General features: G+C 37.6%; 3 protein-coding genes across 3 annotated transcripts in view; 1 reads left to right on the forward strand and 2 right to left on the reverse strand.

Moving 5' to 3' along the window:
- The window catches only part of LOC133522502 (cytosol aminopeptidase-like), a 37,527-nt gene extending 37,246 nt beyond the window's left edge, over positions 1–281 (reverse strand). Inside the window, exon 1 of the mRNA XM_061857857.1 lies at positions 29–281. Within this exon, the coding sequence (XP_061713841.1) occupies positions 29–190 (162 nt within the window). The 5' untranslated portion in view covers positions 191–281. The remainder of the gene's footprint in view (positions 1–28) is intronic.
- A 428-nt stretch (positions 282–709) lies between these two features.
- Positions 710–1,586, reverse strand: LOC133522528 (alpha-ketoglutarate-dependent dioxygenase alkB homolog 6). The gene is made up of 2 exons (XM_061857889.1): positions 1,441–1,586; positions 710–1,359 (listed from the first exon to the last, which is right to left on the reverse strand). Exons 1-2 carry the CDS (start codon positions 1,471–1,473, stop codon positions 718–720), a joined length of 675 nt encoding a protein of 224 aa, XP_061713873.1. The 5' UTR covers positions 1,474–1,586; the 3' UTR covers positions 710–717.
- Positions 1,587–1,638: 52 nt separating this feature from the next.
- On the forward strand, positions 1,639–19,182 carry LOC133522523 (ubiquitin domain-containing protein 2). Its single transcript, XM_061857885.1, has 5 exons — positions 1,639–2,151; positions 2,228–2,508; positions 15,460–15,549; positions 16,575–16,682; positions 18,715–19,182. The coding sequence occupies exons 1-5, from the start codon at positions 2,067–2,069 to the stop codon at positions 18,859–18,861; spliced, it is 711 nt and encodes a 236-aa protein (XP_061713869.1). The 5' UTR covers positions 1,639–2,066; the 3' UTR covers positions 18,862–19,182.
- The last annotated feature ends 1,605 nt before the right edge of the window (positions 19,183–20,787 follow it).

Consider the following 20,787-nt stretch of genomic DNA (forward strand, 5'->3'; position numbering starts at 1 on the left):
GTATTGTTAATATGCCAAGATTCCTTACCAAATTGACGGCGCCTGCACTGCCTCCACTTGTTCCCAATTCCTTATGACCACCGCTTTCACAAGGTGAGTGGCTGGCTTCGGAGGCCAACAGCCTTCGGCCCAAGTAACCCACCCCATTCCGCAAATATCTAGAACTAAACAATAATTTAGACAAGCCCATGACAAAAAAATATACAAAAATAATGTAAATTAAAAGTTAAATACACATTGTGTATAGCAAGAAAATTAAGCCAACTAGATTTTGGGGAATGGTGATTTATGTTTTTGTAATTTTGAATCTAGAAGGGGAGCATGGAGGATGATTCAATATTATACAAATAAATAATATTAATGATAACAATGTTTTCCATATGTATTTGAGTGATAATATAGTGCAATTTGTGGTATTAAATTATTCAAAAATGTATAAAATACTAACTTTTTTTTTACGTGAAATGGTACAATTTCAGTTAAATATTACAGTAACATAAGTAATGATAGATTTAAATAAAAGTAAATAAACTTGGTTTTACAACTACATATACATTGGATTGGCTTTTAAAAATAAAATGATGGATAAGTTGAAAATGGAAATGAACTCACCTTAATAAATTCTTAGAATTAAAATATAATTGATCAAAGTATAACCAAGTTCAACAAATAAGGTTACAATTGTGTGAAAACTTAATAAAATGAGATATCAAAATGTTATCTTTTATTTCCAATATTAATTTTAAAAGCACTAGTTTTAGGCACATGTCTAATTGTCAGTGATATCCTTGTGTCCCTTTTGACTTTTGATCCTTTACCATATCTGTCAGAACACAGCCCTAAATTTATGACTGAATCATCCAAAGTATCCTCATAGACCTCCTCAATACAATGTAAATAATGACTAAAAAGCTTGTCTTGAAGAACTAATAAGCTTCTAGGTTCCAATAGGAATGAGAACACAGGTCTTGAAGTCATTTCAGAACCTTCACATGGTTCTAAGAACTTCAAAACAGTGTGAGAACCCACAGATATAGTTGTTATAGTTGGGTAGAATAAAGAACCATCTAGATGTGGCATTATTCCTTGCCCAGCTAAATATTCATTCACTAAAACATGGTTAGGTCTGTGTCCTCCCATGACGTTCAAATTATGAATGGTCTGTAAGCAGGAATCCAGCCATGTTGGAATTGTCTCCGCGATCATGCCCTTGCTGTGTGGAATTCCGCCCCAGTTTTGAAGTCTTCTGTTACTAAGCTGCGTCCATTTTGGCTTCGGCGACGCGTAGATATTTGACAGTATAGACTTTTCTTCATCCTCTGATATGAATTCGGATATATAGTAAGCGGTTGGAGGAGCCTGGAACGAGATAAGTTTTGATGACTTTTATGTATTTTATACATTGTTTTCGCATTTATATGTAAAACTGAGATCCATTACCGATGTAATCTTGTGCTGTTCTTTGATATGCATATTTCATATACTAAATTAAACCGTATAATCAATCAAATTAATAATTACTAAAACCATCCCAAAATTAGATAAAATTGAACACAACACAAAACACAATCGACAGGTTTAAATTGTCAATGTCAAACACATGTCATATTTTGAGTTGCCATTATTTTCATGTCAATTCCGTCTAAAATTGCATAAAAAAAATGTGATTTTGAGATGCTAATTTCTACGGCCATTGATATTTCGCCATTAGAATTTACATATTATTTTTATCGTTACTAATGAATTTGTATATCGGTTTCGTATTAATATTAACATCATTCGTTGATGGTGCGTTTAGATTTATCAAAAATTAAAAAAAAATCAATAAAAGAAAGTGTAGTATGATATTTAATATGATTTGATTCAAGAAATGAGACATGAAATTTAGTATTATAAATATTAGATCATAATGATACTGTTCATATTGCATAATTTATAAAACAAATACCCGGTGCAATAACAAAACCAATACAGCTATAGTCCTTTGACAGTAGAAGATAAAATGTTATTTGTTAATATTTTTTTGTAAATATTTGTTAAATGGGCTATTGTAGAATGTGATCAAAATGGGCGGCTGCATCGGAATAACTAGGAGCAGAAGCGGGCCCGTGGGCGAGGAGTCTTCGGGCACCGTGTCTCGGCCTAATTCCGGTCGGTAGTAGTTCTGTCGCCGTGGTGACGGCTAATGCGTGGTGTGAACTGTGACTAAACGGAGGCATTCTTTTAGGTGGTTTAAGGAAGAACCAGTCGCTGTGCCATGAGACGATCAGGTGGAAATCGGACGTGCCGCTCACGGAGGGCCAGCTGCGGAGTAAGCGGGACGAGTTTTGGGACACGGCGCCTGCATTTGAGGGTCGGAAGGAGATATGGGATGCACTGCGAGCTGCGGCCGTGGCGGCGGAGGCTATGGATTTCCAGCTGGCACAGGCGATCCTGGACGGCGCTAGTGTATCCGTGCCTAATGGCTATCTCACAGAGTGCTATGATGAGTGGGGGACTAGATATCAGGTGAGTCTAATATTTTTATCTCATTTTGGGTAGTGATAGTGGATCTGACAGTGTGAGAAGCCAGTGTAGGGTCATACACAGATTTTAAAACAGATCTCTTATGGACATTAACAGCTTGTGTCCATATAAGTAATGATTTTAAATGTTAATAGAAAAAGAATACCCCTTATCTTTTGCTATGTCTACAGGAGAAATGTGAACCTAATTGATCTAGGTCAGTTATGAATAGAAATTTATTATGAATATATAACCTTGCTAGTATTTCTATTGTGCAACATATTATTACTATTTTGAGAGTGCAAAACACAATTTCTATGGTTATTTGTTTGATTTACTATTCAATTAAATTCTATGTCTTTATTTTACATAAAAAGTGGTACATAAAAGTAATTAAAAGGTATTTACAAGTTCACACACTTAAACTATGCTTAAACCATTGATATCTAATGTTTTGTTGAATTAAACCGATCATGTAAACAATTCTGGTTGAACTTGCCATGAAAACTACTCAAGGGTAACATCTTAATTTATGTTAAATAATGTTAATGGTGATGCTAACATTGAAAACATATAATTTCTAGTAATATGCAATTATATGACTGACATTCACTTTTTAAGGTCAAAACTTGCCCAACTTATAATATGACAATATTTTTACTGTCCTTGATATTCCAGTAAGTTGTAATCCTTATAAAACATCAAAAAATTAATACCTTTTTGGTAGAAACCTTTTCTTTATTATACTTAATTAATTATTACATTGCTATGAATTATGCAATTTTTATTTTTATCCTGGATTAAATATCAGAAGTGCATACAGATCATTCTTTTTCTAGTTTGTTTCTGTAATGGGTCTTGGACCTGATGCACCAAAACGATGCAATCATACGTAGTTTGTATTTCCATGTATGATAAGCTGATTCTTCATCTTCTTCTCAGTTGAATACTCTTATCAGAGTAGTCATGGTCATGGCACACATATGAAGGTGACCCGATGAGAGCTTTTACTTGGTCGGTCCAGCGCATTGAGAGCCGCAATCGGGGCCTTGTGCTGTCCACTCTTTCCTGAATAACCAGCCTCTCCATGGCATTGTCTTCCCTGCGCGTAACTTGACCAAAGTAGCTAAGGATGCGGTGAATGATTGCCAGAAGTCTTTGTGTTGTCAAGTGCTCTTTAGGAGGACACTATTCATTTATTACTAATGAGATTTCAATTATGTATAGTGCAACCCACCATTGATATGTAGCTACCTATGTAACTGATACATATTATGAAGGTATAACAGTATAACATATTGAGTGCCGGGAACCCGCTTGGCAGGCGCTCTGTTCGTAGTCGCTTTCCTCTACAAAGCGGGAAAACGCTAGAATCGGCTACGCGTGTAGCGCTACGAAAACGTTGGCAGTGAATTCGATAAACAATAGAAATAAAAAAATAGAGTTCTAAAGCACAGATTAGATAATGGTATTGTACAGAATTCTCACTGTTTACTAAAAACAATGTTTGACAGAAAATAATCACAAATCACATCCCCATATAGCATGGCGCAGATGATACATTCTTCCCTTGCTCAATACACTGCCTTCAATGATTGCAAGGACAATGGAGTGATACCACTTGTAAAAAAATTTTAGGTGCAATTGCTTAGAGGGTTCCCGAACTGCGCCTGGCACCCTGGTGGGCCATAGACAGTAAAGAGGGTGCCGTGGGGTAAACCTCCTCACAATGTAGCTTATCTACTTCGAATAGCCTGGCTAGGTTGGCCTTACTGGCCACTAAATTTTAAACTAACTGAGCCACGGACTGAAAAAGATTTGGAACCCCTAGCTTAGAGAAAAATCATCACCTATAAGCACCACGCTGCTGGGTAGAGTGTGATCTTCTCTCAAGAATGGGTTTAAGTTATTGACCCCATTCCGTCTAGCATGAGTTATGTTCTCGCCCGCGAGTCCATACTTGGAGTAGCGCAAGATGCAGGTCAGCAAAAAACTACAGCTAAAAACCTGTGTACTCCTTTTTTTAATCTTTTGAAAAAACTAAGATCGATCTTAATACCACATGGAGATGTACATACACCCAAGGCCAAAAGTATGGAAACAAGCTTATATTTTAATAGAAAAGTGTGATTTTTAAGCGATGTAATATATACTACTCATTACAAACAAAATGGTAAATATAATAGTAGAACATTTTCAAATATTTGCCGTTCAACATTTTTGAAAGCAATTAAAAGGGTATACTCGTAATTATGTTACTTTTTACTAATTTATTTTTTTGTTTTTGACAACTTTTTAGGATGTTTTGATATTTAGCGAATATTTTTTACCTTCTGTGGTTGCTTAATGTAAATTTTAGGTTACAATTATAAAACAAAGACAGAAAATTAAGGAAAACAACCGTGTTTCCATACTTCTGACTGTGGGTGTACATATAAAATATAAATGTTTACTCACATAGTTAGAAAATAATACTTAAATAACATATTTAATTAGCAATTACTTGCAGTTTAAATCCTGTGTAGATAACACACACTTGTTGGCTAAGTAAATAATAACACTTTGATATTATAAGGAAAATTATACTGAAAAATATTGTGTAAAAATATAAAAGTCTCTGTCTGGAGTTTTAAAATTTCGAAGCCAATCTACCTTTTTTTCTATTTTACCAACAAATATGTAAATTAATAGGGGATATCACTGAAAACTATGTAGGGGGCGCCTCTAGCATATACTGAGGGCATACCTTTCGAGGGAGAGCGCCTTTCGCGGTAGGTCTCTGTATCAATGTCATGGCAAAAACTCAAAAAATGTTTAAAGCATAGTATGTATGAATTATTCTATGATATGTTATAAAATGTGTGGTAGTGCTGCTCTCTGGTAGCAGAACATAGCAGTAAATAAATAAATAAATATTATAGGACATCAGTACACAAATTGACTAAGTCCCACAGAGGGTACTTAGACAACGATATATATAATAATAATAATAAAATACTTTATTGTGCACTACAAAGAAACATACATGTTACAAACAAAAAAAAAGGACATAAGTAAGTAGGTAACAACAGGCGGGCTTATCGCTAAAAAGCGATCTCTTCCAGACAACCTTCAGATAGCGATTCAGTAGCTAGAAATAAAGTTATTGGGCAGTGCAAAACCACATAAGTGTAAAGTTTATAAAATAAGTAAATAGAAACTACAAACAATGAGAAATAAACTACATAAACTACATATATTATATAGGCAACAATAATACACTACATATACCTACACAAAATACATAAATACATAATGAGTAATCAAGCAAGAGAAAAATAACGACCAGGTAAGAAAAAGATATGAGTGTAAGGAGCATGACTAAGAGAGAGATAAATAGTGTTCTTTTAGACGTGTTTTAAAAATGGGTAGGGATTGAGCACGTCTTATGTCAATGGGCAAAGCATTATATATAATATATAAATATTTATAAATACTTAAATACATAGAAAACACCCATGACTCAGGAACAAATATCCATGCTCATCACACGAATAAATGCCCTTACCAGGATTTGAACCCGGGACCATCGGCTTCGTAGGCAGGGTCACTACCCACTAGGCCAAACTGGTCGTCAGTAATACTCCCTATTGCAATGGCATTCATCCTAATATTTGCAACCCTACTTCCAGTTCCTGAAAAGGGTTTCCTTTATTGCAAAGCGATTCACATCAGGGTTTTGAACCAACATCCTTATGAAGTAAAAAAAAAGCAGGATGATGGGAGGTTGGCCAAACTGTCATTTTAATTGGGATTCAAAAGCATAGCTTGATGTAGTTTCACTAAACTACACCTTCAAGAAAAGATTAATGTAATTGTAATTCCATCTTGGCTGGCAAATCACTTGCAACCCCTCTAGTGTTACAGGTGTCCATGGGCGACGGTTATTACTTACCATCAGTTGATTCTCTAGCTCGTTTGCCTCCTATGTCATAAAACACTGGACAAATGCGAGTAGGACTCGGTCGCCGAGGGTTCGTACTTTGTAGTATTTGTTGTTATAGCGGCACAGAAATACAATCATCTGTGAAAATTTCAACTGTCTAGCTATCACGGTTCATGAGATACAGCCTGGTGACAGACGGACAGCGGAGTCTTAGTTATAGGGTCCCGTTTTACGTTTTTAGGAAGCGCTGGTGGCCTAGCGGTAAGAGCGTGCGACTTGCAATCCGGAGGTCGCGGATTCAAATCCCTACTCGTACCAATGAGATTTTCGGAACTTATGTACGAAATATCATTTGATATTTACCAGTCGCTTTTCGGTGAAGGAAAACATCGTGAGGAAACCGGACTAATCCCAACAAGGCCTAGTTTACCCTCTGGGTTGGAAGGTCAGATGGCAGTCGCTTTCGTAAAAACTAGTGCCTACGCCATATCTTGGGATTAGTTGTCAAGCGGACCCCAGGCTCCCATGAGCCGTGGCAATATGCCGGGACAACGCGAGGAAGAAGAGGCTTATTGTGTTTGGTAGGTATTTAAATCCATCATTGGGGTTCCATTAGTATAACATCCTGTATCCTTTTAAAGCGGTCTGCGCCATTGTTGTGACATAAGTCATTGACACTCAATTGACTCATGATGCAGTCAAGCTCATAAATATCTAAACATTTCGTCGCCATTGATTTGAATTGGATATTAATAGGGAAGAATAGCTTTTTGAATCCCATTTGATGTGACATCCCTGGTTTGCTAATGTCCGGGTACTACGGTATCCGCGTACTATCAGGCGAGCTGTATGCTTGTTTGCTACCAATGTGGTATTTTGTACCACAAGAATGAGTATGCTTAGGTCTTTTACTTTATGCGCGAAAATACGTCAGAATGCAAAATAAAATTGAATAACAGCTCTAATATATTCAATATATTAATCTTTGTACCCATCAATATCTGTATTTATCGATATGAATACGTAACACGTTTCTTATCTCGTTTAAGACCCTTTAACTAAGATTTACTCCGTGTATTCGTATGTACCTATATTTATATATGTAGATGTAGATGTAGTGTAGGGACGCCCGGCCGGAAGCAGGCGGGCTGTCGATCGCGTGTTGCGTTCATTCAGCCCAGTTCCCTGAAGTTGGAGCTGCAGGTTACTGTCCCGGCGGCATTCCCATACCAATCTCCTCAAATCTTCTTGTTTTCCTGCAGAACAGAAGGATATCTTTAAGTTCGACGTCCTTTAGTTCGTTTTCTTTTAGTGAGTCTCTACCGAATGTATTATTATATCGCAGTGCCGCGTACATGATACATTCTGCTAGTAGGTGGAAGCTAGTTTCCTCCTTACCACAGTGTGGACAGGAGGCGTCTCTATTTATTTTCATTACCTTGAGATGTCTGTTGAGAGTGTTTTTTTTCTCTGTTGCGAGTTGTACAGACAGTATATTTATATATACTTAATTTTAATTTATTTTTTTAATTTTTTATTTTTTTTAGTCTTAATTTTAATTGTATATTTTAATTGTATATTTTATTTTATTGTATTGTTGCTTTATTGTAATTTAATGGGTTAATACCTGAATAAATAACATTTTATTTTATTTTATTTATTTATTTATAATCTTGTAGAGTCAGCATATCTAATAGATGTGACAGCCAAAATGATCAAATATGCCGTAACGTCCGTAACACACCTTTTACCATAGAACAAAGGATCCGTCACTATTTGCCTGCCTGAATCTAAGGTTGCCTTTTCACTGATGCGGCCATTAAAAGAGACGACAGGGGCGTCGCCAAAAGGGGGGATCTGCCCCCCTATATAATAATATAATAATTCAGCCTATATACGTCCCACTGCTGGGCACAGGCCTCCTCTCATGTGCAAGAGGGCTCGGGCTATAGTCCCCACGCTAGCCCAATGCGGATTGGGGACTCCACATACACCTTTGTTGAATTTCTTCGCAGATGTGTGCAGGTTTCCTCACAATGTTTTCCTTCACCGAAAAGCTAGTGGTAAATATCAAATGACATTTCGTACATAAGTTCCGAAAAACTCATTGGTACGAGCCAGGATTTGAACCCACGACCTGCGGATTGAAAGTCGGACGTCATATCCACTCGGCCACCACCGCTTCCCCCCATAGAGAATAAAATTCCTTACTAAATTTATGCCCTTTTGTGATCGGCCATATGAACTGCCCAGCAATTTTAATAGTGCAGTAAAAGCGATAAGACTTCATTCTTTCCACGTTATCTTTTGTAATTCTTTGTAAAAAGTTAATTATCTCCTGTAATCATTTTTTTCCCCTAAATAAAACTCTTCAGCTTCAAGCGTAAGTATTCATATATTTTTCAAGGGTGACTTATTCTAATACCTCGTTTTTAAATGGTAATTAATTAACTATAAACAAATGATTATAATTTATAACTAGTTAGACTAGTTGTTTTTGCGATAAACAATGTTTACTTATTGCTCACAAACAGGGACGGTTGTATCTTCACTAGAATATTTTTTTTTTAACAAAAAATAAAACCGACTTCAAATGTTACCAAAAGCGCCATACATGTACCTATAACATTTCAAGAGTTCCCTCGATTTCTCCAAGATCCCATCATCAGACCCCGACTTGGTGCCAACGGGACCATCTCGGGGTTATACCCGTTCGATTAAACAAAATAATTTTGAAAATCGGTTCACGATTCTCGGAGATATCGAGTAACATACATACAAAAAAAAACAGTCGAGTTGAGAACCTCCTCCTTTTTTGTAGTCGGTTAAAAAGATGTCAAAATAACCTCTATTTGGCTATTTACATTTAGCGAATGTTTTACGACTTTAACCTATTGTAGAAGAGTACATTTTTGCTTGAAAATCCGTTTCTCCAGAAACATCCTGCCTCGCACAGCTAAACTGTAGAATGAACTGTCGCCTGCAGTATTTCCGGACCGATACGACCTTCAAACCTTCAAGGAAAGAGCGTACTCACATCTTAAAGGTCGGCAACGCAATTGAAATCCCTCTGGTGTTGCAGATGTCCATGAGCGACGGTAATTGCCTAACATCAGGCGATTCGTCTGTTCGTTTGCCTCCTGTATAAAAAAAAAACTACTACTAGGTCTACTACATTTGGGACCTTGGCAGATACGGCCCGCCTGATGGTAAGCAGTCTCCATAGCCTATGTACGCCTGCAAGTCCTGAGGAGTTACATGCGCGTTGCCAACCCTAATACACCAACCTCCCCCTCCCCTCGTTGAGCTCTGGCAACCTTACTCACCGGCAGGAACACAACACTATGAGTAGGGTCTAGTGTTATTTTGGCTGCGGTTTTCTGTAAGGTGGAGGTACTTCCCCAGTTGGGCTCTGCTCTAGATCTGCAATGACATCCGCTGTGCTGTGCCCTACCACACAAAGCGAGATGACATTCACAATGCCCATACCTCTCTTTTGGAAGTAGTTTAAGGACGTACCCGGGTCCAAAAGTCACTGGGTCACTGGTACAAGGTACAAAATGGAACTGAAATTAAATCCCTTGACCGAACAGTATGTGGATACGAGTAGTATGATATGGTGCTTCGGGGTCTCTTGTTTCCCATAAAGTTTGAAGTCATACTGTATTGTTTGTCCGCATTTTCGCTAGTCATAATTTGTTTTTTTTTTTTCAGAAGCGCGTTACTTTTCAGGATTGCCATAAAACAAACCTAACCTATCTATAGGATAACCTAAGGAAATTCCGGAAAAGTAAACGGTTTCAGAGTTATGACTAATGATAATGTGGCTATCATTACATAATGACTTTCAATAATTATGTCGAACAAAGGGATCCGGGTGCTTCGATCAAGGTTTACAGGTTTTTAAAGGGCTGGTGAAGTTAGTTAGATTTGGTGGCCATTTTCCGCAAATCAACAACCATTGTGCCTATGCTGCGTGGAAAACGAGGTACTCTTACCACCCCAGCTCCTCCAACCACCTAGCAATGTCTTCAGGTTGCTAACTACCTCCTTTAGTGTGCACGGAGTCCCTAATTCCCTAGGTATCTGCTCCTGTATACTTCCACCTGTTTACAATCTAGGAGAATATGTTTTGTTGTTTCCTTTGCTTCCATGCACGCTCTGCATATGGGGCTATCTGTTTTGCCCATATTACGTAGGTGTTTGTGTTATGTGGGCTGGTGGAGTGAGAAAAGTTCATGATATTAGGTCAACATTACTATAACCGACATTATTATCATCGAGCTAAGTATTCTGCTCAATTACGTATAATAACAGAGTAATAGAAATGATTGTGGTGAACGAATGTGATCGGGTATCGATTCGAGATAATTTGTGTGACGGCGGTGACTCATTGTGGCGATCACGCGGATCGCTTACTATTCCCATCCTGACTTTAATACTTAATATAACTTATAATTCGACTTTCTAAAATGTTCTCAGTGTGTATTCATAGTTCCAGGGTTCGAATTTTATTTGCGTAATGAATAGAATCAGGCGTTACTTTGCGGAAATCCATCTTAATTGAAACAAAAAATATTACTTAGCTAGTCCCTGAAAAGATAACGTGCTAGTCAATCAGTGCTAACCCGTTATACTTACTTGCGTATTTTTACATGCAATTAATGTTCCCGCCCTCCCACCGCAAAAATAAATACTTACGCAAATAAAAATAACAATCCACCACCGAAAGTACAAGACTCGACACGTGTTTCGCCTCTCTACGAGGCATCCTCAGCAGATGTTAACGGTCCGAAGTAGGGTTGCCAACCTTAGTGCACAGATTTGCGGTACATTTGCGATCAAATTGCGGGACTTGGGTATAAAATGCGGGACTCCTTTACCCGACCTAATAGGCCACCACACAAAGGAAAATCGGAGGAAATAATTTATGTATAAGCGAAATTTGGCATAGTTGTAGATAAAGTTTAAAGGTCCCTTTTTAGTTTTTCGTAAATAACTCGTAAACGGTGGCCCATAGCTAAATAATTTTCTTATACGCAAATAATCTATATAATATACAAGAAATACCGTATTATTTTTCGCTATGATCAATATTTAAAATGATACAAAAGCGGGAAGTTTTGTTAAAATCAATTCTGTGGTAAGTTTTATATTTTCGTAAATAACTCGTAAACGGTGGCCAATAGCAAAACAAAGGTTGTTAAACGTACATAATTTACACAAAATGTTCTACAAAAATGATTCAGTCCACTTTTCACAAGGATCAATATTTAAAATATTGAAGAGGGAAAGTTTATTTTAATCAATTCTAAGGTTCCTTTTTTTAGTTTATCGTTAATAATTAATAATTTGTAAAATAATTTGTAAAGAATAACTTATAGCTAAAAAAAATCTTATACATGAATAATTAAATATGAAACATGTGGAACACTTTTCGCTAGGATCAATATTTAAAAAGATATCAAAACGGGAAAGTTAATTATAATCAATTTTCAAGTTTTTTTTAGTTTTTCGTAAATACCACGTAAACGGTGGCCCATAGCAAAAAATATCTTAAACGTAAATAATCTTCATAAAATTGTATACAAAAAACATTTGAAACACTTTTATCTAGGATCAATATAATACGGGGTGTTTCCTGCAACAGGAGCAATAAATTAAACTGTAGGCTGTACTCCTCAAACTCACCAACATTTGTTCAGAAACTTGTAAAAATAACTTATGTTTTAATTTTTATTAAACATTGAAGTTAATTCTAAGACGCAATGTATTGCGAATTTTGTTACGTTTAAAGCGTGACAAGCAACGTCAAACACACTGATGTGAGCGTACATTGAAAATAATATTAAATTTGTATGAAAAAGAAAAAATCTAAAGATTATAAATGAGAATATTTTTTACAATATTGGTTAGCATGAAACAATAAAAAAATCTAACAAATATTGTAAAATATATTCTCATCTATTTTTATAAAATCGACCAACCTCGTTTGGTATTGTCTGTGTTGCCATTACCTACTACCTAGACAATGTGTGGGTGACCCTCATTCTATTATTTATGATTACGTCTCTTATATATTCCATTTTCAGGTCAGCCGTACAAATAATTTTGTCGTAGGTGTTATTGATTTTGATAAATTGAATATATGACTTACCTACTTCCTAAAGGTCCGGCCACACCGCTGCTTAAAAAAAGCTGACGTTACGGAATCGCAGTGACGCATCGTAAGCGTACCGTTGACGTTGACGTGCGTTTACGATGCACGTCACTGCGATTCCGCAGCGTCACCGTTGTTAGGGTTCCGTACCGAAAGGGTAAAACGGGACCCTATTACTAAGACTCCGCTGTCCGTCCGTCCGTTCGTCCGTCTGTCACCAGGCTGTATCTCATGAACCGTGATAGCTAGACAGTTGAAATTTTCACAGATGATATATTTCTGTTGCCGCTATAACAACAAATACTAAAAAGTACGGAACCCTCGGTGGGCGAGTCCGACTCGCACTTGTCCGGTTTTTAAGGCTCCTCCTCCTTCAAAATACCGTAAAACTGAGTTACTGTGAACCATTTTTTATATTAAATATGACACTTTCTGATCAGAAATATATATATAACAATCTACAGGATATGAGAAATAATATGGTTTTTCTGAAAATCTATTTTAATTTAAATAAGCGAAGAAAAAAAATCTTGAAGTCATCCCTATTTTTTTTCCGTTGTATCCTTATTGCTACTGCAACTATTATCGAAAATATATGAAACTTTACAATCTTTCTCACAAAACACTATAAAATGATACGGTTTTCTTTCTTTTTGCAAATTCATAATATTATGCCTCAATTCATAAAAAAATAAGCCTTCCCGCCTAGGTTCCTACCATTACCCCTCTCTCGTCCGTATAGTCAGTGCGGGGTAACTCGAGTTGCTAGACGGACCGAAATTCTATTTCGAACGCATTGTTCTGCTCGTCCGATATTTTGCAGCGGGTGGTGCGGTGAGGGGTATTCTGGCCAAACACGAGGTCATTGGCTTCGGTTGCGCAACGGTGCCCCGATTCTAGGGTTCCGTAGTTTAAGCAGCGTTATGGTCGGACCTTTATTCATAAAACTTGCAAACCTGTGTTGAATTTTGTCTCTTTCTAGCAAATACAATGTCAAATGACGATGAACAATTATCAGCGTCTTGTTAGATTTGACAGACGTTTGTGAACGCCAATAGAGTTCAACGTTTAATTAATCTCAAATGTTTTTACGCTCGCATATAGGCGGATTGGAATATAGATCCACAGGTCTTCCGTGTTGAACTAGTTTTTCGTGTTTTAGAAAACTACCGAATTATAAACTGAAATAAATGTCATATACTATAGTCTGTATCTTTAGGTATTTAAAAAAAGGTAAACAAAATCTACCCTCAAATGGCTCCTTAAGGCAGCTGAGGGTAGATGAAAACATTACATGATCAAATAATGTAGGTTTAAAGTCAGGTCGTTCAGTGACAGATCCAGGCGGTTTTGTATTTGGTTGGTTAACCAATAAATATTAAAACTACCCGAAAATGTACAAATTGTTTGTTTACCTTTTTTTAAATACCTAAAGATACAGACTATAAGAAAAAGTGACCAAGGCCTCCAGTGCCCCAGGCTGGAATCGAACCAACGCCCTCTGCTATCGCGGCAGGTGCCTGAGCCACTCAGCCACCGGGGTCACGGCGGCATTTGTCGAATTTCTCCAAGTATACGCATTTCTTACTGAAGGCTTACGGCGCCCTCTAGCCATCCCTAAGGTAGAACAGTAAAGTAAAATATTTTCTGAAAATAATTTAATTCATTCTAATACTTCCAATAGAACTATCACTACTACTACTTACTTACTCCGTTGGCTCAGCGACCCAAAATGAGACTTGGCCTCCGACACAAGACAGCGCAGCGCCACTTTTCTCGGTCCTGTGCGACCTCTCGCCAGATGTCGACTCGAAGCTCGCGCAGATCCGCCTCCACCATAGAACTATCGGTTTTATTTATTTATTTACGTCTTAAAATTACAATAATTATTCGGCATCATCATCATCATTCGCTTGCCCTTATCCCATTCATTTGGGGTCGGCGCAGCATGTCTTTTTCTTCCATATCTTTCTGTCACCCGTCATCTCATCATTCACTCGCGTTCGTTTCATGTCATCTCTCACACAATCCATCCACCTTTTTCTAGGTTTTCCTCTCCCGTTCCATCCCTCCACATTCATTCGTAATACCTTTCTCGTCACATGACTTTCATCCCTCCGCATCACATGCCCATACCACGCTAGGCGATTCGCTCTTACTTTATCTATTATGGGTGCAACTTTCAGGCTTCCTCTTATATACTCATTCCTTATCCTATCCATTATTGTAACACCACACATCCATCTTAACATTCTCATTTCCGCTACGTGCAATCTCTTTTCATCCGTCACTTTTAGGGCCCAACACTCTGATCCATACATGACGACAGGTCTTATGATGGCTTTATAAATTTTACCCTTCAGTCGGAGGGGCATAGGCCGAATATATTAAATCCCTAATGCTGGGCACAGATCTCTTATGACTTGGAGATTGGGCGTGTAGACTGTATATCTCAACCGCTGTTTTGTATGAGTGAATTTTTTTCAAATGTGATATCTTAATGTATTAATACCTATTTAGACGTTTTTTAAATTTTGATTTTAAAATTAATTTTATTTGCATTACTATTTATATCATACAATTTTGTTTTTTACATTTTGTTTAGATTAATTAATTTATTGATTCTTAACTATTGTTAATTATAGTGACATTACCTCGCTGGCCCAAAGCGATACTGCATACTTCTTTAAGCTCTAATTATAATATTTCATTGAATCGATATTCGTAATTGTATTTTATAGCTACACATTTGTAACAACTTATTTTCTAAATACTTAAATGTTTGAGTTTGAGCTTAAATGTATAAGTTTAAAAGCGGGCTGGGGACTTATTACATCTTTGAATTAAAAACCATCCTGTTTATCTTCAGGTCCCGATCTATTGCCTGTCGCCCCCCATAAACATGGTGAAGGAGGCGAGCGGGCGCGACTCCCCCGCAGAGTGGTCGGAGCCAGTGGAGGTCAGTATTTCCTCTAATTCCTAAATTACATTTCAATGAATAAAGACTTACTTAGGTTGTTCTAGTATTACCTGCCTTGTGTTACTAAACGGACTCGCCTCGCTCACTTTTTTAAACATAATCGAGTGGCAATCGGAAATCGGCCTTTCTAAAAAACCACATGTTTATTCTTATAGAAATTTTGTAAATATTTTCAATGTGCATGCAAACTCTGTATGCAATTATGCAGGGAGTATCTCTGCGGTTGAATGTACATGGTTGAAGCGGTTACATACTGAATGGCGTACCTATTTTAAAGAGAGGTATGGGCACTGTGAATTGGTTCTCGCTTTGTGTGGTAGGGCACAGCACAGCGGATGTCATTCCAGATTTAGAGCAGAGCCCAACTGGGGAAGTACCTCCACCTTACAGAAAACCGCAGGCAAACAACACTAGACCCTACTCATAGTGTGGCCCGGTGGCTACGTCGGTACGTAGTGTTAAAAAAAGTGTAATGACTTCGATTTGCCTTATATGCTCTGCGTTGCAGTTGAGATGATCATTGGTTAGCAAGACTCCACTTCGCGCGCTTGATTCTATCACACTCTGCTGTTAAGAGGCTGTCAACACCCAATGTCCTTGAAATTGATGTTACTTAAACAGTTTTTTAAGAAAGACTATTTGTTTTAGTCTAGTAAGAAAAATATATGTTCATATTAATTATATTTCAAAGACCGTGGTTGTACTCGATACACGATTGAACGAAATCGGCTCGATAGAAAATAATTGCAAAGATTGGTCTTAAAATTACAATTTCAAAACATTTATATCTAAACCGCTGTTGAGTAAAATATTACACTAATAATCCACTTTTTTTTATTTAAATATTTTTCTTATTATTCCCTTGCCCAGGCCCAGTAACATGCGACAGTGCTATCTCATTTACTCCAATACAAATAGACAGTGTGCGCGCTTTAGGTATTGACAGCCTCTTAAATCCTTGTTTACGTAATATACTGTTAAAATGTGTCACTTTCTGTTTGCAGGGCGGCGCGGAGGTGGCTCTGCGCTTGCGTCTCTCGCACACATGTCGCGACGTGACTCTCGCAGCCACCGCCAGGCACAGCATAGCGCAGTGCAAGAACAAACTACACGTAAGTACATACAAGGAGCGGGCAATGGTATTTATTCCATATTTTCCTTCATAATTCCATTTTTCACTATAGAAAAAAAAATGTTTTATAATGTTTAATTTGAGCTCTTCTTATATACTCCAAATTTTAAATCAATAGCGTAAGTAGTTCTCGAGATATTTAGCAATGTGAAAGACAGACGGACAGACAGAGTCGCAACATAAGGGTTTTTTTGTACCTTTTTGGTACGGAACCCTAAACTTTGTAAATGATTGCGTGATGTAAGACCGGAACTCCTGGGGCGCGAGTCTGAGTCGCACTTGCCCAGTTTTTACAAGCTTTTATTTAACTTGCAAAGTTTGTATGTATGTTTGGGTCAAATCTTGCAAGCTAAATTAGACCCACTTCCCGTTATCCGATTGAACTGAAACTTTACATACATGTAAGTTGGGTGACAATGCAATATTATGGTATCATCGAGCTGATCTGATGATGGACACAGGAGGTCGCCATATGAACTCTTTGATAAAACAACGCAACTTAATTGTGTTTGTTGAAAGTCTCGGTGAATATTAGTTGCTGTTGAAAGAAAAGTACAGTTAAAAAGATTGTATCAAAAATGTAATTTATGTCAAAACATTATTTTTCTATTCGTCGACTGTAATGATTGAATTAAGATTTCGTACACCAAATTGTAATTGGGTACTTTTCATGTATGGGCTCCCAACTCAACTATAATATTCATTTCGAAACGGTTTAGTCAACTATAATGAAATAGCCCAATCACAGCTCGCCGCGGTCAAGAGGACGAAACAAAACGATAGCTCAAATTAATTATTTACATATTTTAGGTTGTAAAGTAGAAACAATTGCTTCGTAAGTCTTAAACGCACATGTGACACCTTTAATATAGCAACATCCATAGACTACGAAAACCGCTTACCATTGCTTGTTAGTCTCCATAGGCTGCGGTGGCCAAAATCAAGAAAAAACTGTCTAAAAATTGAATTTAGCAAGGAGCAAGTACCAGGGCCTCATGAGTTACGAGAAGGTGTCGCCGACCACCCCGCCGGGTCCCGGCGGCCGGGCGCGTACGAGTATGAAGGTATCGCGGCTGCTCGCGATACTTTTGGCTTGTTTTATTTATGTTTTTATTAGTTTAAAGTATTATTTTTATTGACTCGTAAAAAAAATATTGTATATAATGGTGATATAATCAAGCTTTTCAATCTCGTACTTGACTTTGGCAACTCAGCAAGCTTCGTTGCCAAAACACGGTACTCGACTGAAAAGCTCTCTATTATATCACGATTGTATAATAGTATTTTATGCAACAGTTGTATAAGAAGGGTCAAAAAAGGCGAGTGGCGTGAGTTACAATGTGAGCCGGAGCCGAAGGCGTAGGCGAACATTGTAAAGGAATACGCCACGAGCATTTTTTGACCTACTTATACAACGTTGCATACAATATTTTTCCTACGAGTCAACAAAAATAAATCTTAATTTAGGTAAACAAAGCAAAAGTATATAGCCAAGACGCGCGAGCATACCTTGTTCCGCGCCCGGCCCGCCCCGGGCCGCGGCCGGCCGGTCGGCGACACCTCCTCGTAACTCATGAGGCCCTGGTACTTGCTACTTGCTAAATTAAATTTTTGGACAGTTTTTTTTCAATTTTGGCCACCGTAGCCTACGGAGACTAACAAGCAACGCTAAGCGGTCTTCGTAGCCTATGGGTGTTGCTATATTACGGGTGTCACATGCGTGTTTCTGACTTATGAAGTAATTATTTTTACTATGCAACCAAATGAATATTTTGTAAGTTGGCAGCAATGCACTTAGTTTAAAACTGTATTCGTTTTGGTTTTGTTAGGTTGGTAGCCATTAATCGCAGTAACGTTATAGCTTATAAAAGCACAAGAGCTTTTATGAGGAATAGACAATATAGACTTTTCTTGAAACCTTTTATGTATGCTCTTATATTCGTGTTAATGAATGCATAAATGACAGATAACAGTATAGGAGTAGGAAAAATAGTATTATATTTTCCTCCCAGGCTCAAGAAGACATAGAGCCGTGGCGCCAGCGCTGGTTCTACGGCGGCAAGCTGCTGGGCGACCGGCTGCTGGTGGAGGAGGCGGGCGTCACGCCGGGCTACGTGGTGCAGGTCATCGTCAGCGCCGCGCCGCCGCCGCCCAGCTAGTCTGCTGCTCCCGGCTCGACGAGGTAGGGCTCCCACACTCCCGGACTACATGTACACTCACCATCAAATACGGTAAAGTGGACGATATATCGGGTTTATTTCTATGGTATCAAAGGTCTGTTAATTTCCCACTTTGGCTGTTACTGTATATTTGATGCTGACTAAGTTAACACTCGACAGATTTAACTGACAGGTACACTTATGTCAGGTAGTTGGTAAAATTGCGCGAAGTTTTTTTAATAGAAATAGCTGGATTTTGAGACTGAATCTGCGTTATTAACCAGTTTTAGTCTCATATTACATCTTTACTTAGTAAAAATTACAGCTTCACGCGGCCAAGCCTTCAACCTACCCGAAGCTGACGGCGATAACTTTTTACCAACATTGGACCTAGATATAAAGTCTACCGCTTATGTTGCGAAAGGTCGATTTAGTGTGTTGAAATCAGTAAATGATATTGTATAGTTTACGAAAATATCTAGTATGATTTAAGAAACTGTGAAAGCTTATTGTGCTGAATATTTTCATAACATGTACCGCCATTTACACGATAAGATGTTAAAATAAAAAAATTCAAATCTTAGGTGATATAAGATTATGAAAAGAGCTTAAATAATTTTAATTTCGTGCCCAGGATTTATAACTTCAATGTTGATATTACAAGCGAATTTACAAGCTATGCGTTTAAAAACCATTGCAAATAAACGCGTATTTATTTTAACCAATCATTATGAAGAACTTCTAGAAAAAGTAGGGATGAAGATAAATGCTTTAGAAAAACTAGTGGTTTTTAAACGCATGCGCCAACCGTTTAAAATTACATTTTGTAAGACGCATGTAAGATTGGTGTAACGAATAATGTGAAAATTGGCTGGCCATACACGTTCAATAATTCTGGCTACTGTAACTTCACTGTTTGTTAGCCTTACGTTAATTTTCAATTCTAGGGCGCCATTTAAACGGTTTCACTGCCAAATTTTGAGCCATCTTAGTCATGTTACCATTTGTATTTTTTTTTTCAGAACAATTTTTTATTCACGAAGATGTCTTAAATTTGGCCGAGTGGAAAACCGGAGTGCAATACACTTTTAATTTTTGCACAAATGTGACCGCGGCCGGCAATACGTCCTACGTTGTCGCTTGCCATAAGGACGAGATTTACTTTTATCTTTATACGAATAACCTGACAAGGCGTCCTTATGGCAAGCGACGAAGAGGGACGTTTTGCCGGCTGCGGTCACAAATATATCGATGGAACTGTTTCGTAGTTTTGATTTCTGCCTATTTCGTGAGCTAATTAGCTAGACTAAAAAGCTTATATAAAAAATTACGGTACTGTATATATCACAACTTTTTGCCTATACAATTTGTCATAAACCTTGTAAATAAATAGTACGTTGACAGTATATATTATGTGTAATTTATCATGGCAAATTGTTAAGGCAAAATTTGTGATTTTTAGACTTATGAAAAATATCTTTTGAAGCTCAAAACAAATTATTTTTCGGGCCTAACCGTGTGACAATATGTATATGTAAATCACATGACTTTTGTTCGTATTCCGTCATCCCGATACTCTTTTCTCCATTGGCGTTTGTCGATAAATGATTGTCATGTAGGCGACGGCCCCAGGTGGTTATTTGTCATCTTATCTCAAAGTGTTATGACCTATTATCGAATGGCAATCTACTTTGAAGTGATATATCGTAAATTTTCTTGGCAATACAGGTTGGGATACTAGACTATTGTGATAACCAACAGTTTTAACCTTTTGACCGCCAAAGACGTCATATGACGCGCGCGGCTACAGCCCAATATCAACCTTCATGCGTACCGACAAGGTTCACGATTACGCGCCGCGTACGATAGGCGTGGCGTTCAAAATGTTAAGTACTATTTTGAAGACTTGTAAAAATTCGTAAGACT

Source organism: Cydia pomonella, chromosome 11 (genome assembly GCF_033807575.1).
Source record: "Cydia pomonella isolate Wapato2018A chromosome 11, ilCydPomo1, whole genome shotgun sequence".
In the NCBI taxonomy this organism is placed as follows: Eukaryota; Metazoa; Arthropoda; class Insecta; order Lepidoptera; family Tortricidae; genus Cydia; species Cydia pomonella.